At 42.7% G+C, this 22,298-nt stretch overlaps 1 protein-coding gene and 1 pseudogene across 1 annotated transcript; both read left to right on the top strand.

Annotated features, from left to right (window-relative positions):
• The first annotated feature begins 266 nt into the window (after positions 1-266).
• LOC147435185 (uncharacterized) lies at positions 267-1,082 on the top strand (annotated as a pseudogene).
• Positions 1,083-1,848: 766 nt separating this feature from the next.
• LOC147435184 (serine/threonine-protein kinase STN8, chloroplastic-like) lies at positions 1,849-21,227 on the top strand. Its single transcript, XM_086488294.1, has 4 exons — positions 1,849-2,611; positions 6,777-6,950; positions 7,494-7,898; positions 20,581-21,227. The coding sequence occupies exons 1-4, from the start codon at positions 1,967-1,969 to the stop codon at positions 20,926-20,928; spliced, it is 1,572 nt and encodes a 523-aa protein (XP_086344420.1). The 5' UTR covers positions 1,849-1,966; the 3' UTR covers positions 20,929-21,227.
• The last annotated feature ends 1,071 nt before the right edge of the window (positions 21,228-22,298 follow it).

Genomic DNA, 22,298 nt, shown 5'->3' with positions numbered 1-22,298 from the left:
TCAATCCACTTTCTATCCATTTCCCCACCCTTCTTTCCATATGCCACCTCATGGCTACCAAGCCATGATGAACTCTCCCTCCATCTCTCCTAATTATCCCTCTATGTTTAGACCCCCGAATTATGGATCTCAAATTCCACCATCTCATCACTCTCCTTCTCTAAATGCTCATAGCTCACATTCTCCTATGGCTACAAACCCTTCTCATCCCTCGCCCCCTTTGAGTGCCACTAGTCCTAACTCCGATATGGAGTGTGCCCCCGATCATGTGGCATCCGCTCCATCACCCAACCCGACCCCTAATCCCATGCGAGCTTCTCAACCCAAGGCAAGCCGTGCCAAATTGTCAAAGAGGAAAGAAGTCACCAACGAGGAGGTTGTGCTACAAAACCAAACCGCAACAAAAGAAGCCCAAAGCCTCGAAGAAGAAGAGCACCATCGACTTGGAAGATGATGATGACGGCGACAACAAGAAAAGCAAGTGGAAAGATTGGTGGGTGGACCAACTCATTCATATCCGGGGGGGCATGAAAAAGGAGTTCAATAATCCCGGGAAGCAAGGGATTAATTTATGGGCAAAGGTGGCTACTAAACTAGCCGCCACCTACCCTGAGTTTGACAAAGATAGTGAAAGTTTCCGCAAAAAGTGGCAAGCAGTATTGCAACAATACCGTCAGGACAAAGCCCATAACTCAATTTTTGGTAATGATAGGAGGAATATATGCAAATGGTTCGACATAGTGGATGAATACTACCACGCCAGAGCCATTGTTATTCCTGTTAGCCACGCTTCTTCATCAACAATGGAGGATGTTACCCCAACAACTGGTGACACCTTAGAATAATACCCCTCTCCACATCAAGAGAAGACCCAACCCACCATGTCCTCAAGCCGAAAAGTAGCTCCGAAGTACGAGGAGTCCTTGGCCGAGATGGCTGGTACAGGGAAACTTCTCTTGGAGCATCTCAAGGATAGCGCTAGCCAGGATATTGCCTTGGAGAAGGAGAGGCTCAATATACTAGCTGCTATGCGCATGACTATGAGTGATTTTTTGAAGGAGTTTAGGGGGGGTGACAAGTAGTTTTAGGCTTTCCATGTTTCACAGTTTTCTATGTTTTTTTCAAAAGATTTGACATGAATCTATGCTACGTGCCAGATCTTGTAGCAGCTTGTCTTGTGCTTCACAACCTTTGTATTTTCCATGGAGAATCTTTTGATATGGAGTGGGTGAGGGAGGCAGAAGCAGAATTGGCAGGTCATGGTGGACGTGCGGAAGAGGATCGAAGAGCAGGTGCTACATCCATGATGGAGCTTATGGCAACACGGGATGTCGGAATAGAGGAGGCTATGGAGCGTGCACAAGGCAGCGATGAAGGAGGTTCCAATGACCTTGGAGTAGGCTCCGAGAGGAGGGATAGTATTGCAAAGGCAATGTACAAAGAACATGCACGGATGAATGTCCAAGAATTTTTTGGAAATGAGGCTTTCGAAGAAGTAGATTCATCATCATCTTCAAGTTAGAGCCTTTGTAACAAATGCATTCAATTTAATAATTTTTATGCTATGGTTTGTACTATGCTTTATTGATGCAAATGCTAAATGCTTCTACCTTTCACTCTTTGTTGCGCCGCCGCCCAATGTTCACACAAGCCAGCGGAAGAAAATCGAGTGACTTTTTCTTCCACCCTCTATGTGAACAAATGGGTGGCGAAAGTGTGCATTATAGAAATCTTACCACCCGAAAAGCTACTTTTGGCTCTCTTCCGCCGCCTCAATGTGAACCCAGCCTTATGTAAACAACCCATAGGTGAGACTTGCCACGTGTGGTCTTGCTCTCTTCGTTATCTAAACTCGCAGTGCAGTGATGCAACGAGGGAGCGAGAGAATCTGCTCATTGTAGCATGTGTGCAAGAGAGGGAATGCTGGCTGAGGCGTCGTCGCCCTCATGAGCTGGAGAACGTAATAATGGCGGCGTCGTCCTCTTCCTGTTTCTACCCATCTCTTGTGGAGCTCCCCTTCAAGCGGCATACCTCAAGCCCGTTGTCTTTTTCGCGAACCCTCACCGTGAAAGATTTTAAGCAGAGCCGAAAGCCTGTCCATGGCTGTGTTTGCGTTTCGATGGTTGCAGATTTGGTATCTAGCCTGCCATTAGAAGAAATACAGCGCATACTACAAGATGACAATACCGTCTCCTCCACGATAAGGAGTGGCATTGCCATGCTTCAAGATGACAACACCCTCTCTTCCACGATAAGGAGTGGCATTGCCACTATTGCAGAGCTCCCAGAAGAGCAGAGATGGCAGACGTTCGGTGGGGTGGCAGTTGGTTGGGTGTACTTGACAGCTCGGCCTAATGTATTATTGGGTGCTGTCGATGCATTTGTACTGGCACCTCTGCAGTTTGTTGCAGATAAACTTTTGGGTCGCAGAGGTTACAAGAGAACAGATTTTCTGGTAGAGCAGCGGGTGGGAGAAGGATCCTTTGGTACTGTCTTTGCAGGTGCACTCGTTCCTCGAAATGTAGAGCTAGAAGAAGAGCTTGGCAGAAGATCCAGGCGCGTTGAAGAGTTTCAGAACTATAAATCCTTCCAAAAAGTTATTCTTAAGAAGGTTGGTGTATGCATAGGCATATCTCTGACATGTAGCAAAACAAGGCAATTGCTGAGTTTGAGCTTCTGATGCTGTAGTTCTCTGTAAAGCTATCAATGTAGTTAAGCATAGAGTAACTAATGTTCAATTTTGAAGTACTGCGGCAGATGGTATAAAATGATTGAATATCCCAGGTGAAACATTTCTCGAAATGACACCTCTTAAGGTCTACTTTTGTTATTTGAAACCATAGAGTCGATGACTTGAGATTTGTACACGAAAAGTTGCAAATGCATGTTTGCTTTGCAGCACATGTCATGCCATAAAAACAGTATTTGAGTCTCCTGTGATTAATGCCAAACTTGTTTTTAATGCCAATATCGAATGAGTGACACCAAATCATATTTTTTCTAGAGCCTTGGGGATACGTAAAAGTTTGGGAGGTATGCTCTTTTTTGACAAACAGGGGCAGGGTTTGGATGTTACTCTGCCCCAAGCTCGGCAAAATTCTATACTTTCATCAATCGAGCTTGGGTCAGTACCCATGTAATTTGAAACTGTCCTGCTTTCATCTTGCCTTTTCTGCCACGTTCCTCAGTTGCTCTCGAACTCTGTGGCCTGTCTTCATGTTTTTCTTGCTGTGCCTTTCTGGGGCACTTTGCGGAGATGTGCCCATGTTCTCCGCATCCAAAACACTATCCTTCTTTGATGTATTTAGCCCTCTCTCGAAGAGTGAGCCGGAGTTGTGTATCCTTGTCTTTCTTTTCTTGGAAACTCTTTCTCTTTCTACTTTCATTGTTAGAAGTCTGTTGGGTTCTTTGAGTCAAGACCTCATCAGTGGGGTAAGTCAAATTTCCTGAATGTATCACAAAACCCCGTTTCGCATGACCCATCAATTCTTGAATAGAATTAGACTTTTGTTCCAAGCAGTAGTCTCGGATCTTTGTAGGGAGTCCGCAGCAAAACTGCTCAATCTGTTTCTTAAACGAGACCTTCGTAAATGAAGAGGTTGGTAGAAAAGAGTTCCAAAATTTCTTGCAATAAGCATCCAAAGAATCTCCCTTGGTCATCCGAAGATGATTCCAAGCGGTTCGTATATCTCGTTTGTACTCTCGAGTCAACCAAGAAGAAATAAAGAGCCTTTTGAATTTCAACCATTTAACTAGAGCTTGCTTTCTTAGAAGAAGAGTGGACCACCATGTTCGAGCATTTCCTTTGAAGAAAGATGTAGCCCTCCTAATCTTGGAGTGCTCTAAGTAATGCCCTCTAGAGAAAGCTATGTCAATCTGCTGAATGAAGGCCAAAGCCCTCGGAGCATCACGGAACCCAGGAAAGGATTCAAATTTAATCGATTGTCCATCTTCTTTGAATTCTTTTACTTTCTTGCTTTTATCTTCGAGAAAGTCATATTGGTTGGCTCTGTAAAATTGCTTCTTCTTTGCATAAAACATATGATTGTCGTAGTCCGAACTGTCAGAGGATGACTCCTCTGTAGAATTGTGTCACAAACCAATGACGTGGTTGTACACACATGCGGTCATCGATGATGTGGCATGCATTCCCGGATTTTCTGCTGAATGCTGACGTGGCATTGCTGTACGGACAATTCCGGGATTTATGACGTGTTTTGTGGACTGATGACGTGGCAACATTGTACGGAAACTTTCTTACGCTAAAGCTTTTTGAGAGTTGCTTTAATTCCCCAAGAGAGCTTAGGAACTTGCTTTATTTTTGAAAGCTTTTGGAATAGCTTTTGGCATCCCTTCTAACTCTTTTTAAGTGTGGCTTGGGCTCCCACTTCTCAGAGCATGTGGACGCAGAGTATGAGAGTTAGACCCAACCACTCCGTGTACTTTGTGCAACAGATTAATACAAAAATAAATACCGAAACGGGCGCCAGTCTTTGGGGCCAATATCTCTAGGCACGGAACTCCGCCGGGCCGTGTCGAATCAATTGTGAACTGTGAACTGTTTTGAAGTGAATTCTTGTCGTGTTGCGATAGAATCTTGACTTGAGTGTCCAAGTGTGTTACAAACTATCAGAAACTGGGCGAAATTTGGGCTTCTTTGCCTTTTATTGCCCTTTTCAAAGCTTTGATTTTTGCTTCGCTTTTTGCCTTTTCTGTACATGCTTCTTCTGCTTTCTTGCTGATGCAAAAGAAGATTGATGACACAAATAACCCGGGAAGTCAGCCCCTTTCTTGTGCTTTTTCTCTTGCTTTTTGGATTTGTTGTTTGCGTCCAAAAGCAGACTGATCTGTGTCTGAACCACCTCTTGTAATTTTTGCTCTGTAAACATCCTTGGAGAAGGAGGTTTCTTGATTGCGGGTTTGATGGGTGGTTCTTGTTGGGTTAAAGGCCTAAATAACCCCTTTTGTACACTTTTATACTTTGTCCATGTCTAGGTTCAGGTTCACATTGAACTTGGACACATTTTTTTAAGTCACTTATAATAAAAGTGGAAAAGCCCACAAACTCATTAAGTGAGTTTTAATGTGAACTTGGAAACATTTTTTAAAGTCACTTATAATAAAAGTGGGAAAGCCCACAAGCTCATTAAGTGAGTTTTCCCCCAATCTCTCTCTCTCTCTCTCTCTCTCTCTCTCTCTCTCTCTCTCTCTCTCTCTCGCTATGCTTTCGATCCCTAGCGCTTCTACTCTCCAGCACTCACGCTTGGCTACACCCGGCCCAAACCTGCACTCCTTCACCTCGCGCATCTCCTGGTAGTCTCTCCTTCGCGCTTTCAACTGGTATCAGAGCCCTAGGGTCCAAAACAGGCCCTGCGCAGGCTGTTGGACAGCAAGATATATTGCTTTCCCGCGACAACTTCCGCTTCCATCGCGAAGCCCCTTATTCCGTGGTCAAGAAGGTCACTAAAACTGCCTAAACAGCCCAAACAGGCCGTTTTTAGGTCAAAAAGGCGAGTTAAGGTTATAACAGCAATACGCAAGTGTACCAAATTTATGGGATCACATGTATTGATGTTTTCTGCAAAGATTGTGAAAAGTTGAGTATAGGTGATTTAAATCGCATATTCAGCCTAAAATTCAGATTTGGAGAGTTTCATGTAAAGAAATTGTGGTCTATCGAATGCAAAGTCTTGTGGTTGCTCCTATTTGCTGAAATTTTCATCTATTGCATCTCTCTTGTATACACACTTGTGGTTGAGTTAAAATGGCTGCTACGTCTTCCGCATGTGACACTCGAGAATATGTGGCATGCATTCTTTTCAATGTGCTACTTGAGCATGACTTCATTTTATGCGGTCTCCCTTCTTGCTTGGGAAACGATGTAGGATGTTGGATCAGCAGTCTGCATCTGCGGTGGCCATCTATGACCCTACATGCTATGTGCATCATATGGCATTGGTGAGTTGTTGAGTCTCCAAACCCTAATAAAAGAAAAACAAGCTTATACTTTCCGACAAAAACAAAATAACTCTTTTGCATATGGCATTCTGTCAGGGCTTGATAAAACACTACTTGTGGTCCTGCCCTTAGGCACACGTGATATCTAGAGATAAGAATGTCAAAGTATGGAGGAAAGATCTAGGTTTGAGTTTAAACATCTTCACACAAACATTGTTGTCATTGGGGAATGGGATTGTCTACACGTCTTGTGATCTCCAAAGTGGGAGTGACTTGTATAACCCTTTGATTGATTGACCAGACATTGTGTTTCTGGTTTGTGGTGAGAACACTTTTATTGCCAACTCTTTCCAAAGGATTACATTGACCATGTTCAGTATCTTGAGTAATGTGCCTAGAAGTTCAATTGAAGTGTAGAACCAATGGTCTTCTAGTTGACCCTCTATACTGTGAGCATTATCAGTTTAGCTATGCTTGTTATATATACTCATTATGTGAAGGTGTCAATGCCACAATGAGTGAAATTTGGTATGTTACAAATTCTACTTAGTCACTCAGCAAGCATGTCATCTGGACCTTAAGTTGGCTCAGACATTTGAGCACATCGGTTTGGAAAAAAATGTTGTAAAAACGTTTTATTTTCTTACTTTGTATCGCTCATACCTGTTTAGAGCCTGAAAGTGCTAGGGTTTGCAAAATCTTGTTTATGTTGACGAAATTTTAGGTAGATAATTTTGTGAAGTCATTCATATTGGAATCATGTCTTGTAAATAGTGCAAAGGGACACCATTTGAGATCAGTTTAGAAATTTGATGTAGGTAAAAGTTGGGGTGTCAGGCGCTGAAGAATGTGGGGAAATGGAAGAGTGGTTCAATTATCGTATGTCTCGAGCTGCTCCTGATATCTGTGCAGATTTTCTTGGAAGCTTTATTGCAGATACCACTCGTGGCCAGTTCACAGAGGGAGGCAGATGGCTAGTTTGGAAATTTGAGGTATGGTGGATGGCTGACATCTTCCCTTTTAGCTCAAGTTATAATTATTTGAATGGGTGGTGATCCATCAATAATTGTAGTTGTATATCTGTGTATACTGATAGATAACTGGCTATTGCACATTGCATGTGACTGCAATTTGATTTGTGTTGGTGTTTTGTTTTTTGCTCTTTTTTTTTGTTGGTTTTGGGGGGGGGGGGGGGGGGGGGGGGGGGTCATATATTTAGAAAACTACCTCGCTGATGGTGCTGGAGTTTCCAACAGCTAGCAAAGTATGAGCTACATATATACTGCTTCTTGGTGCATAATTTTAAGACAGCTTGTTTTGGACTTCTTTGTGTGCTAATGAGAACACAGCAAACAAAAAGTTGATGACTGTGTGTGCATATCTGGTTGGCACGGAAAAATGCTAATACAACAAAGGTGTTCGTTGTATTCATAAATGTTGTTTTTCTGACCTATATTGATAAGCATTCACTTCCCCTTAAATATATGAGTATAAATAGCTTTGAATGTTTATTTACCACGTGTGTTCTTATGCAGGGGGATTCCACATTAGCAGATTTCATGAGGGATCGTAGTTTTCCAGAAAATCTGTCAGAAGCTATGTTTGGTACCAGCTTGAAAAATCGCGATCCATTACCACGAAATGCTTTGATTATAAAGAAGGTCACAAGACAAATAATCACTTCATTGAAAAAAGTTCACGACACAGGCATTGTCCATCGGGATGTAAAGCCAGCCAATTTGGTCATTACAAACAAGGGCAAGGTTAAACTCATCGATTTTGGTGCTGCAACAGATTTGCGGGTAGGGAAAAACTATGTGCCCAATCGGGCAATGCTGGATCCAGATTACTGTCCCCCAGAACTTTATGTGATGCCAGAAGAGACACCAAAACCACCTCCTGCACCTGTGGCAGCTGCCTTTTCTCCTTTCATTTGGCAGGTACATCAAATATTCTTCCTGTTCTTCACGCACGAAAATCAATTATCAGCTTTTTTCATGCCAATGTAAATGCAATTCAAGGGGTCTGTTGTGCATCTATTGGGTAAAAGGCCAGGGTTTGTGGCTAATGATGCAATACTGAGCGCTGACTGTTTGACAATTCTTGTTCTCATCGCTATCCTCGGCTGACCAGACAGTGTTATCTTTTTCTGATTGCATAGTGTATGGGAAACCTGTGTAAAAGAGATTTGTACAAGGGCTCTGCCTTTTTTTTGGTGTGCGTGACTAGTGAAACTGCCTGTGGGGCCACCAAGGGGCTGCAAAAAGGCTCTTTGCTAGTGACATGTAAGCAATGGGCTATGCACCACCCGTTGCTTGATGTAATAAATAGGTGAGAAGAAAGCCTCGTGTGGTTGTAGCTCAAAAGCAAGGATTGTAGCTGGTTAATAAGTCCGGGGTAGAGACACGAAGATTCTTCAATATCAATTTCCAAAGTGCCTTGTCTCCTCTTTGATAGGACCGATATGCTTTGAGAAAAGCACACGCTTGATGCTTTGATACCAGTGTCACAAGCTTGGTCACCTCCAAGTCGGGAATCAGACACGACACACGAGAGAATCACTTATAATACTTCAAAACTTTAAATCACAGTTTAATTTCGGTCGACACGGCCCGGCATAGTTCCGTGCCCAGAGAGATTGGCCCCAAAGACTGGCGCCCCTTTTTGCATTTCTTTTATACAAATGCTTGATCAAAGTACAACTCCTGCGGGTCCTCGGCTCTCAGACTCTGCGTCCATATGCCATGAAGAGTGAGGCCCTTGGGTTCCTTTTATTCTTACAAAGGATGCCAAAGTAGAGCCCCAAAAGCAGTTAAACTCAAAAGCAATGAGTCCCAAAAGCTATAATCCCAAAAGCAATTGGTTCCCAAAAGCAACTAGCTCCAAAAGCTGCCGTAAAAAGCACTAGCGCAATTTATGGAATTCCGTACAGCCTTTTCCTTATGCTCTATTTGTGCATCCGTATTGATGTGGGCCTTCACCTTGGTTTCTAGGGGTCTAGTCTCTTGCAGTTTGTTCATTCTCCTTTCACTATTAAAGGGGAAGCTGAGGACCTGTTGGTCATGATAACATATTAGATGGAATGGATCTGTCGATTCAAGATGATAATGATGAATTTTAATGAATGGATGATGACGCATGTTTAATGATTCTAGTGCATCAAGATTCTCATATGACTGAGATAACTGGATACTGTGGTGTGCGCATCAAGAGTTACTCCGGGATGAGATGGCTACACAGGGATCTAGGTGCATCAAGACTTCTAGATGGATGAGATGACTAGATGATTGAAACACTATATTCAGTATGAACTAAGTGTGTGAATGAAGAACTTTGAAATAGGAATTTTTGAAGATGAATTTGATTTATGTATGAGATTAATGTTCTCTGGAAGAACTTGCTAGATGTGTGTAGATAACATGTAAAATCATTGATAATGGATGACGAATTGGGAGCAATGATCGTTCTAGAATGAACCCGATAAGTATCATGAATTTTGATTGAAACTAATGGAAGAATGCTATTTGTGAACAGGTAACAAGATTAAGAATAAGATGATGATGATTTTGGAGTAGTGACAGCTCTCGAATGAACCTGATATTGAATCATGACCGATTCAATGGAACTGTGGTGCGCGCATCAAGAGTTCGTGTGGGATGAGATGGCCACGCAGCTGAAATTGAATGATTGGACCACTCTGTTCAGTATGAACTTGGTGATGGATTGGGATCCCCGGAAATGATTACTCGCACACGACAGTGCTTGAGTGGAAAATCTCTATAGACATGATCACAATAAGGATTAGTTAATTCGATATCAATGAGGACTGGGATGGATCTAGATGCGATTACTAAATATGTTGCTAGCAGTCTTGGTCAAAGATTTGGAATGAATTTTTGTGTGATTTATTTGATCTGTCATGTGATGTGACGTGATTGTCGTCTTTGTACAAGTGTTGGATTTGTGTCGTCTAGTGCGTCGGTGCTTATAGTTAGTGTCTACTGAACTGGTTATTAACTTATGTTTGATTTCGCAGGCGAAATCGAGGGCGATTACAATTCTTTCAAGAGGGGATTATGCCACTTAGTGATGACGTGGGATCACCACTCAGCCCTCTAGCTTCTGAGAGTGGAACTCCCGTGTTTCTTGTCTCAATGTCTTTTCAAGTTCAATTCTGCTATTTTCCATTCAAGTTGAGAGTGGCTCTGGCTACATGCAACCCAGCTATTGGCCCTCGTGATCTTAAACATAAGAATTTCGCAGCAAGGGTTGGTGCTCGATTTCCTTATCCCTCCTCAGTCGCTTGTGAACAATACCTCTCTGCATAACCAAACAACAAGTGCATGCATGAAAGGGAAGGGATCGCTGTGATGGAGGGGTCCAGCTATTATGGTAAAAACATAAGAGCACTGCCAAAGACCAAGGTCCACCTCTCGGAATCTTGGATAAGCTTCAGCTAAAGCATGACGTTAGAAAAGCTTCCAAGGCTAGCCTCAGAATAGTGTCCTTAGATGATGAGCTTACCATGAACATGCAGTCCTCTTTTGAAGGTGTTTTTATTGTTGGGTCTAAAGGCTCTCTAGCCACCCTTGTACATATTTTTATTCTTTGGGTGTGAACCACCCCTAGGGTCACTTAAAGTGACCCTCATACTTATACCCATAAACAATAAAAACATAACATAAAAAAAGGGGTGTGATAATTTTAACACGCTACCCCAAAAACCTGCGTACGTCTCTCTCTCTCTCTCTCTCTCTCTCTCTCTCTCTCTCTCTCTCTCGTTGTCTGCAGAACAGAGCCAACGCTACCTTCACCTGCAGCAAGCGCTCCCTTCAAACTGATATCAGAGCATCGGTTTGCGCACGTTTTTGTGCCGGGAAGCAAACATCAAGCGCTTTCTCTCTCTTCGATTTCAGCTCACCCTCTCTCTCTCTATGATATTCAGCCATACGTCTTTCTCTCTCCTCTCACTACAACCCATAGCTTCTTTATGAAGTTTTGAGACTGTGAGAGTCTCGCTTTCGTGACAAGCAGGGATTAGCAGGCAAAATCAATCACCGAAGAAAGGGGAATTTTGCAGGTGGCTGAAATTTCAGCAATTTCACAACATATTGATGCTTTACAGGTTGAAATTGCGCTTACAGGTTAAGAGAAATTGGGGGTTATGCAGAAATTTGCAGAAATTTCAGAAATTAGACGGTCAAAAGTTAGGGCTTTTGCTGAAATTTCATCAATTTGCAAACATTTGTGTATGCATTGCAATTTGTGGAGAGTTTGAGCAGAGATTTTGAGCTTTATTCTTGAGTTTTTCAAAAAATTACAGGAAAATGCAGGTCTTTAGGCATCGAAAGTTTATGTTGCACACATTTATATATTTTACACGCGGGATACTCGCCATTGAGTTTATGCATTGCTGAAAATACATTTTGCAGCAGCTTTTAATACATTTGTAGATTTGAGGTTGATGCATATGCACTTTGGTTCTATTGCTGAAGTGTCACGTGACACATCCCAACCCTATGTGTCCGTGGACAAGCTACACCAAAGCAGGGTTCAGTCAGTCAAGTCAGTCTAGATTAGCAGTGATCTGGCACTTTTGTGAGTCTATTCGTAGACCGTGCATGCCCAGTCACTTAGCATAGATGCATATCCTCCGGTTGCACACAGCATGATCATCGGAATTCCCATCAGAATCCATTAGCATCAGGTAGGGGAATTTTCCAGTGCATTTAGCCTATTTTCCTATTTATTGGTATTTTCACTTATTATTTTTAAGTGACTTTCCAACAAAAGTAGGTAGGGCAATTTTGCTAAGTTAATATATAAGCAAACCCAAGTTAGCACTTTCTGGCAGAAGAGGTAGTAGGAGCACCTTGCTCAACATGCAACTTCTCAGCAAGACCAACCCCCGCGACTACTTTGGCGTTTTCTCCACAGAAGACCTAGCGTTTTTGCATCAGATCAGCCTTGGCGATTTGTGCACAGCAGATCAGCCCCGGCGTCATCACGACACAGCAGATCAGCCTAGCGTTTTTGCATTTGTAGAACCCCGATGACAGAAGGACCAATTTCAGCCCCTGGCGTTTTTGGATTTCAGCAGCAAATTAAGACCGGCATTATTCACCTAAAGTGTAGCAGATTCAGCCCGTAAAGACCATCAGTTTTCAGCCCTAAGAAACCTCATTTTTCAGCCAAGAAAATGCAGCAAAAACAGTCATTTTCAGCCACCGAAACAGTCCCGAAATTCAGCGATTAGAAGATCTCAGATTTCAGCCATCGTCGTCGTTGTCATCGTCGTCATCGTCATCGTCGTTGTCGTCCCTGTCGTCGTCATCGGCATAGACCAAGTTGCATAGTCCATTGCATACGCATTGTACACCTTTGTGCAATCAAAGAATAGACTACTCTCGCCGACGAGAGTGGGGCCTTCGGAGGAGGGTTTTACAACCTCTCGGGTGTCGTATCTCTTCTCTCTCCTTCTCTCAGTCTCATTCATTTGCACGCACAATATCCACTCACTTGTTCGTGACCACAACACTCTGCAAGACGGAAAGCTCTCTCTTTCCCTAAAGAACTAAAAGGAACCTTGAGCAATAAAGATCACTAATCTTGAGAAAATACAACATTCATTCTGCTGCACCTAACATGAAGCGAGAGTACTCATGCAAGGATTGTATGTCCTATTTGTGTGCTGAAATTTCAGCTTTTACTGCTGAAACTCATCCTTCCTTAGTGGTGTATACTTGCGGTAAAGTGCCGGTAACACTGTATTACCATCCCTTGCTCTTTTACACCGAGTATTGAGCCTATAAGAGGCTGAAATCTCAGTTTTCAGCCTGCTGTCATAAAATTACATCAGTGAATGTTTTGTCCTTTTTGCACCTAAATGGCCTCTAATGCGTCTACGAGCAGCGAGTCAAAGTCTCTCCTTGAAATCAAGAGGTTTGACGGCTCTGGCTTGGACTTGTGGAAGGATAGAATGCAGGGAATCCTATTCTTGAAAGATTGTGACGATACACTTTTTGAAGTGAAACCTGCAGCTTTGTCAGATGGTGATTGGGCTAGGCTTAACAAGAAAGCTATTGCTAACATCAAGATGGCGGCGTCTGATGATGTGCTCACGAACATTAAGCGTCTTGACACCGCTTATGCTATCTGGAAGAAATTGACAGATATGTATGAGAACACAACTCCTGCGAATCAAGCGGAAGCTTGTAAACATAAAGTTGGATGAGTGTAAGCGTGCATCTGAACACTCGAGTGCTTTTATAGATGTCTTGAGTCAATTGCAAGACTCTGGCTTGCAGCCATTTAGTGATAAGCTCAAGGCTATCTTCTTATTGGTGACTTTGCCTGACAGCAAGGAAGCTTTGGTTGTCTCTTTGAGCAACAATGCTGCTTTGACTTTTGATGGTGTACGAGGTTCTATTCTCAATGAAGAGATTAGAAGAAAGACCACCGGTGAAAGCAAAGGGTCACTGTATAATGTAAGAGGCAGGTCTGAAAGAAGAATAATGCAAACAATAGCAAGAACAGGGGTAAGTCCCAGGATGTTACATGCTATCAATGTGGACGCAAAGGGCATAAAAAGCTTGATTGCAGGTACTACAAGGAGAAACTTGAAAGAAAGAAACAGTAAGGCAAGAAGAAGAAGGATACTAATGATGCTAAAAGTGATGATCATAACTCTTCCTCCAAGGAAGTTGCAAAGGCAAATGTTGCTTTGAGAGTTGTCATTGAAGAAATTGCTGTTACGGATGATGCACTTGTTGTTGACTCATGCTTTCATGATGGTAGTGTGGTAATGGCCAGTGATATGTATATCACAAAACCAAAGGTAATCGATGCATTACTTTCAGCAGAGGATGGTTTGTCACAATCATGGATAGTAGACAGTGGTGCCTCGTTTCATGTTACTCCATCTTTGGAGTCTTTTGCTTCATACACTGCAAGTAGTCTGGGTAAAGTTTACTTGGGCAATAACCATGCATGTGAGATTGAGGGTGTTGGCACTATACACTTGGCGCTTGAAAATGGTCAAGAGATGATTTTGCATGATGTTAGGTATATACCTAGCATCAAGAAAAGTCTACTTTCAGTTGGGCAGCTAGATGTCAAGGGTTATCACACTATGTTTGGTGGTGGCTCTTCAAAAGTGCTTAAAAGCTCTATGCTGATTGTAAAGGGCAGCAAGAAGGGAACTCTTTATTATTTGCATTGCAAGGCATTACCTGGCAAGTTTTTGGATGTAGCTGAAGTTCACTCCCACAAGGAGCTTTGGCACAAAAGACTTGGCCATATGAGTGAAAAAGGGCTTGATGTTCTCTCCTCTTTGGGGAAGTTTGATGTAAGAGGCAAGTGAGTTCTCTTATTCCTCTGGTGTCGTTCGCAAATTGCATGTTCTTGATTTAGTACATTATGAAGCTTGCACTAGGTCTATGAATTCACATGGAGGTGCACGGTACTTTGTGTCTTTCTTTGATGATCACAATAGAAAGACATGGGTGTATGTACTAAAAGGTAAAAGTGATGTTCTTGACTCATTCAAGAAGTTTCATGCATTTGTGACCACACAAAAGAGCTTTAGGTTGAAAGCTATTAGGACGGATAATAGAGGAGAGTATCTATCACGTGAGTTTAATAGTTTTTGTGAGATGTAAAGCATTAAGCAGGAATTAACAGCCCCTTATAATCCATCATCTAATGGTGTGGCTGAAAGATATTATTGCACAATTTGTGAGAGAGTGAGATGCACGTTGTCCACAGCTAATCTCCCTCAAGAGTTTTTGGGAGAGGCTCTTAAAATTGCAGTTCATGTGCACAATCGCTCTCCAAATCGTGCTTTAGATAACGGCATTCCTAAAGAGGTTTGGTCTGGCAAACCGGCTTCATATGACCATTTACGAGTCTTTGGTTGCGATTCCTTTGTGCATGTACTTGTTGATCAGAGGACCAAAATTGACATGAAATCCATCAGGGGCATCTTCATGGGATATGGAGACGAGGAAGAAATGCGTTACTGAGTTTGGATACCTCAGTACATGAAGATAATATGCAGCCGAGATGTAGTTTTCAATGAGGTTAAATTGTTGAAAAATGCTACACATGTAAATGTCACAAATTGCTGACGTGTCAAGCCACTAAAGAACGGAGCCAACTTGCAGATCCTGGCCGAGAGGCCTAAACCCTAAGTGAAGAAGCAGAAACAACAGAAGAGGTTTTACCAACTTGCAAAGTCTTGCCGAGTGGACTATTTTTAAAGAGAAGTTCCCGCCAACTTATGGGACCTCGTCCAATGGGGCCCAAGTAACCCAAAGACATTAAAATAAAGCAGTTGATGATGTGGTAGCAGTACGGACGCTCCGCAAATTGCGTTGACATGCTGATGTGGCAGCCTGTACGGATTTCCGCGATTTGTGGTGTTGAGGTGGCAATTGTACGGATTTCTGCAAAACGCGCTTCCTACTTTTCAGCACCAACTTTTTGCTAGTTGCTTTTGAGTTTCAAGTTTTTCATGTAAATTGCTTTTTAAGGCCAAGGGTCATTAAATAAGTGCAGAGGGCTTAGTCTCTGGCACTCTTCTGGGTGAAGGTGCAGCACGTGAGTACCAGCATTGTACTGAATTCAAGTAATATAAAGAAATATCGAAAGGGGTACCAAGGTTGGGGGCCAATACTCTCTGGGGTGGAATTCCGCCATTGTGTCGCGTGTGCTCTCTTACTCTTTCAGTTTCAGTTGTTTTCAATTGTTGCTGAAGTGCTAAAAGTCTGTTCAGTCTGTTCTTTTCTATTGGCACGTGGTGCCCGTCTTGTGACAATGGTATTAGAGCATCAGGCGTGTGCTTTTCTAAAAGCATACCGGTCCTACAAAAGAGCAGATAGAGCAAACTAGCGACTACTAGAATTTTATTTGAAGTATCTTTGGGTCCCGACCTCGGACTTACTAGCCACTCCCACCCTTACTTCATCGCGCATCGGGCGCGCTCCCGTCTTCACCGCTCTATCTTACAGGGCATAAGCCATAAAGAACCCAAGACATGGCGTTCATAAATTGAGCATAATATATGCAGTTTCTTCTGATAAGCTTCACGACATCCTTTTGCGGCATCCTCAGTAGAATCTTCCGATGCTGCAAAGTTTTCAACAATTTTTGAATTACATGTTACCTCCTCTGATGCCTCAAGTGGTCGCTCCTCCTCAGCACCGGAAAGTATGAGGGCTTCCAATCGACAATCTTTTCTGTCGTATGCTCGGATCGGTGGAGTCTTCAAGAATATGGTGCAGCCATCTGACCTTGATCCAGTGCAACTGCCTTTGCCACCGCCGTTGCCCCCACCTTCCCCACCACCACCGCCACCAGGCTACAATGGTTGGAGCCCATATGGATACCCTTATTATCTGTACCCGGGATACGCGCCTAACCAACCCAAAGATTTCAAGGATGGTGGCACGGCAGTCAAATTTTTATGTTTTCCAGGGTGAAAGATCAGAAGAAAGCATTGGAGTTCCTACAACAATTTGACAACATCTATGCTTTGGGAAACTATACAGAAGAAAACAAGATTTCTCGAGCAGCGGGATTTCTTAAAGATAATGGTATGCAATGGTGGAGTTCAATCGCGACACAACTGTATGTTTCAAGGACATGGCAAGCTTTCAAGATAGTTTTTGCACGTAGTTACATGACTTCCATGTTTGAAGTCCGGATTTTGGCAGAGTGGGACAACTTGAAAATGCTTGCCACTGAAACCATGGACGACTATAACCAAAGGTTTCTCGACGTATACCTTCTGGTGTCCTTCTTTATGCCGGTGTCCTTCTTTAGGATCGTTTCCTTGGAGGCCCAATGTGAGTGATACACCATTGGACTACCATCACCATTGCAGGAATATTGTCTCTCCAAGCAAGTCTCCACCATGCAAGAGCTTATGGACCATGTCGCGGTCGGCTACAAACTGATGAAGGGAAAGTTGGAGTTTACCACAGAAGAACCTCCGGCCACTAACCACAACTCTCAACAACAACGAACAAATTCTCGAGAGTCTCGTTTCACCCAACCTCAAAGACCTCTGACACGTCAACCGCTATTGATATCTATGGCATACGCCTTGAAAGTACAAATGAATTGTGTCGAGCATATGGAAAAGTCAACGGGTTCAAAGCCCTTATTTTCTTTGACCCCGGAGCAATGGAGAACTACATCCATCCAGAATTCTTGAAGCAGATGCACTTTGATTATGATGCAGAGGGTGGAGAAATTGAAGCTGAGCTAGCCACGGGGCAAACTCAGAAAGCGGTACCGCTCATTGGTGTTCTTCCAGTGACTATCCAAGATTATCATGGAAAAGCCGATTTTCACATTATGAAGTTGGGCAATTACGACGCTCTCTTGGGCATGCCTTGGCATGACAAGAATGATGCAACTCTCCAGGTTCGAAACGGAACCATCACTGAGATACAGAAGGGCAAGCCAGTCATCCTCAAAGTTTGGTTGTCCGAACAAAGCCTTGAATGAACTCTCTAGTTTTTTTATAGTAAGATACTTGTGACCACTGCTTGAGAAAGTATTGTTTGAAATAGATGCTATCTGTTTTAAACCTGTCTTTGTGCCGATTTGAACTGTTTGACTATGGTTTTAATACTGGTTTCATTGATTGGTGATATTACTCCCGGGTGGAGAAGTGAGAAATATTGTTTTGGTATTGTTTGAACCTCGAAACGACGCAGACCGATGTCTGGGGAGCATTTCGTTGTATGTTTGAAAACCTCAGAACGATGCAGGACGATGTTTGGAGAGCGTTTCGTTGTATGCTATAAAACCTCCGAACGACGCAAACCGATGGCTGGGGAGCGTCTGGCTGTATGCTTGAACCTCAAGCAACGCATATTGCAGTCTGGGGAGTGTTTGGTTTTACAGTCCTCTAAGATCATGGCCTGGACCTTTTTTAAGTTATTTGTGGGAGGAGTGAGGAGGTAGTCGTTGAGTAGCTTCATACCTTTACTGTTCGTCTTGGGGGAGTGCTCGGTGGCGCTCTTCGTTGTGTCTTGTAACAATGCATATTTGAGCATTTGTGTTGCATTGTAATGTGCCAAGCACTAAATGTTCCTAATTGGATGAGATTGCTTGGGTGTGTAATTTTAGTGCATCAAGACATCCGTGGAAAATTAGTGCGGTCTGGGTGTGAGGGCTAATTTTACTACGTCGGAATATCAAGAGTTCCGATCTGGATGAAAGAAGAAGCCAACTCCTTGATCAAAAGAGCAGAAAGGAGAAGCTAACTTTCTATAGAAAAAAATTAAAATAGCAAACTTATTGTACGTCAGTAATTTTTGACCTAACTCGAGTTGTTTTGCAGATATGATGTACTCGCGAACAATTACTTTCTTTCAAGAAGGGGGGATGTCACAAATTGTTGACGTGTCAAGCCACTGAAGAACGGAGCCGACTTGCATATCCCGGCCGAGGGGCCTAAACCCTAAGTGAAGAAGCAGAAGTAGCAGAAGAAGTTTTACCAACTTGCAAAGTCTTGCTGAGTGGATTATCTTTAAAGAGAAGTTCCCGCTAGCTTATGGGACCGTGTCCGATGGGGCCCAAGTAACCCAAAGGCATTAAAATAAAGCAGCTAATGACGTAGCAGCGCCTTTAAATAAGTGGAGAGGGGTCAGTCTCTGGCACTCTTTTGGGTGAAGGTGCAGAGCACGAGTACCGGCATTGTATTGAGGTTAAGTATTATAAAGAAATACCGAAAGGTGCGCCAAGGTTTGGGGCCAATACGTTCTGGGGTAGAATTCCGCCACTCCGTGTTGTGTGTGCTCTCTCTCTCTTTCAGTTTCAGTTGGTTTCAGTTGTTGTTGAAGTGCTAAAAGTTCAGAGTGTTCTTTTCTATTGGCACGTGTTGCTCATCTTGTGACAATAGACATTGACAAAAAGAAGGTCAAGTTTCAACAAAATCAGCTAGCCATAAGCCATCTTTGGCTGAAAATTGGACTCCTTTTGATGTTGAAAATGAGCAGCAATCTATTGTGCAATTGCCAGAAGACAATGGACAATAAATAGATGCACAAAATGGGATTATACCACGTGACCAACATGCTGAAAATGAATTACAGCAGTGAGGTAATGCTGAAAATCAGCCGCCAATTGATGGTGTGCACATTCTGGATGATGTAGACCCATTACCAGTTGATGCAGATCATTGGGTGAGAAGGTCTACACGTATTAGAAGGCAACCACAGAGGTTTCAACCATCTATGGATTGCATTTTGTTGAGTGATGAGGGAGAGACTCTTACATACAAAGAGGCCCAATCTTGTGTAGACAAAAGTAAGTGGGAGCTTACTATTGAATCTGAGATGCAGTCACTGTATGCAAACAATACATGGGAGCTTGTGCCTTTGCCCAAAGGTAGGAAGGCTATTCTTAACAAGTGGGTTTATAACGTCAAATGTGTCGATGACAAACCCAAGTACAAAGCACGTTTGGTTGCTAAGGGTTATGCACAGAAGGAAGGCATAGACTTCCAAGAGATCTTTTCACCTATGGTGGAAGATGTCTACGCTCCGTGTTTTGTTTGCTTTATGTGCTCTCTTGGATTTGGAGTTGGACCAAATGGATGTAATCACTGCTTTCTTTCATGGTGACTTGGATGAGGAGCTGTACATGCAGCAGCCTTGGGCTTTGTCATTCGAGGGAAAGAGCATTTGGTATGCAAACTGAAACGCAGCTTGTATGGGCTGAAACAAGCCCCTAGACAGTGGTACAAAAAGTTTGATACTTTTATGCTCAACCAAGGGTTTAAACGCAGTCATGCAGATCATTGTCTTTACACTAAAAAGGCTCTTGATGGTACTCTTATTGTCCTAGTCTTATATGTGGATGATATGCTGGTTGCAGGCAAGCATACAGAAACTTTGAATGCTTTGAGAAAGGAGTTAAAATTCAGCTTTCTCTATGAAAGATTTGGGTGCAGCTGAACATATTTTGGGTATGCGCATTGCAAGGGATACAAAGAAGCGTCTTTTATTCCTTTCTCAAGACATGTACATCAAAAAAGTGCTTGAGAGATTTAATATGGCTGATGCTAAGTCTCTTGGTGTGCCGTTACTTCCACACACAAAGCTTAGCAAGCAAGATTGCCCAAAAGATGATACAGCTGCCCATGCTATGAAAGGTATTCCTTATGCATCAACCTGTGGTTCTTTGATGTATACCATGGTTGCTGGACATTGCTTACGCTTAGTGGGAGTTGCTTAAAGGTACCACATCGGGCCTTTAAGTGGGAGGTTGTTGGGTCTAAAGGCCCTCTGGCCACCCTTGTACATATTTTTATTCGTGGGGTGTGAACCACCCCTAGGGCCACTTAAAGTGACTCTCATACTTTTACCCATATACAATTAAAATATAACATCAAAAAAGGCGTGTGATAATTTCAACACGCAACCCCAAAAACCTGCGTACGTTTCTCTCTCTCTCTCTCTCTCTCTCTCTCTCTGTCTCTACCTTTACCTGCAGCAACGCTCCCTGCATTTATTCTGTTTGAACACCAGCTTTCTTAAGATATGTTTACAGATTGACTTTTCTATGCAACTACAAAATCATCTCAAAGCTTATTATCTTTTGCAGTTCAACAGCCCAGATCTATATGACATGTATTCAGTAGGCATTATCCTTATGCAAATGGCCTGCACCAGCTTGCGGAGTCCAGCAGCCCTACAATCATTCAAGGCAGAGTTGGAAGAAGCGAATTATGACTTGAAGAGATGGAGGCAAAACACCAGATTGAGACCCAATCTGGAAATCTTAGACTATGATGGGGGCAAGGGATGGGATTTGGCTACAAAACTTATATGCCAGAGGGGTTTTCTTCGGCGGGGTCGCCTATCAGCGGGAGCTGCCTTACGACATCCATATTTCTTACTGGGAGGTGACCAGGCTGCAACAGTCCTTGCCAAACTTTCCCTAACAAAATAGATATACTATACCTGTTCTGTGAAAGAAATTAGTTTCTGGCTTCAGAGATCTTGAAAAGTTCGAAGATTTCAGCTTCTTCAATGCAGCTGCAAAACAGGCCTGAGACTCGTATCGTTATGTTGTGAATACCTCTCATGTGTAAATTTGTGCAATAGGATGGTTTGTCTCCAGATCAGCTCCGTCTCCATGGGCATAGTCACATTTGTGAGTACGCATTTTTTTCATTCACCCAAGCAGTAGTTGTAAATTTTTCCTAATGAAAATCTATATTCCTTGGTGAGAAGGTTTTACCACAAAAACAGAGTGTTTCTCACACATTTTGTTGTGAATTTGAGGGTACAAGGACAGTAAGATGCTGCTTGGTCTCATTGACATAATTTTTTTCGAAGAGTCCAATTTTCCGAAGAAAGATTTTCAAAAGGCAACGGTGACCTTGGTAATGGATGTCACATTGCCATGGGGCACCCATGGGTCACATTGGAGTATTGTTTCAAATGCAGTTCACAACCAGGTGATTCATTCTGCTTGATCGAGAGGGTCTTAAAACCCTACATCTTCTCAAGTCACATTGTTCTTTCAATATTAGTGCAAGGGAAAATCTATGTCGTCTTTGCGAAATCTTGAGTTTCTCGTAGCAGTTTAACACGATGGACGGACATGTATGTAGCATTGTTGTCCAGTTAATAGCCATGAACATGTTTCCTTTGTGTGATCTTGGAGTCCAACGACCGGAAGTGGCAAAGTTATATTTGACTACTGTCTTAGTCTGTTGCAATGTGGTCTCTTTGTGTATGCATATCCTTTGATATGAAGGTATCTGTTTCCATGTTGACATTGGTACATGAATGTATGGAAATCTGTTAAAAGCTCCCACCTAAAGCCAAAACTCCACCCTGACTATCAAAGGGTTTGCACACAGGGCTCCTGTTGCTCTATCTATTGATTATTGTAGTGGTAGGCAGTTATGTTCTAAAGTCAGCAGCTTGTGTTTGTATGTATAGAGCATCTCATCTGCAAGATTCTTGAATGTGGTTGGCTTCATGTTGTAATCAAAGTTTTCTCTTGCAGCATTGGCGGACTTCCTCACAATAACCTCAGTAAAAGTTTTCTGTTCAAAAGCATTGTTGTATTCACCTATTCAATTTGTATTAGGGTAAAGGGGCCAATAGAAGGCCACTTTAAATAAAAGTCGTAATTTTGGGGAGGATTTTGCATATCTTGCTAAATTAGAAATTTGAAGAGTGCATCAGATTCCTCATGAAAAGATGGATTAGACGATACCAAGATTGACATTTTTCCCTCAGTGGTGCTCTATTTGAGAATTTAATTTTGAGAACCTTTTAGAGATAAGAGACTCAAACCCCAATAAT

This window comes from Adiantum capillus-veneris, chromosome 18, assembly GCF_014529385.1.
Source record: "Adiantum capillus-veneris isolate H3 chromosome 18, ASM1452938v2, whole genome shotgun sequence".
Taxonomy (NCBI): domain Eukaryota; kingdom Viridiplantae; phylum Streptophyta; class Polypodiopsida; order Polypodiales; family Pteridaceae; genus Adiantum; species Adiantum capillus-veneris.
This window is presented reverse-complemented; position numbering and strand designations above follow the sequence as displayed.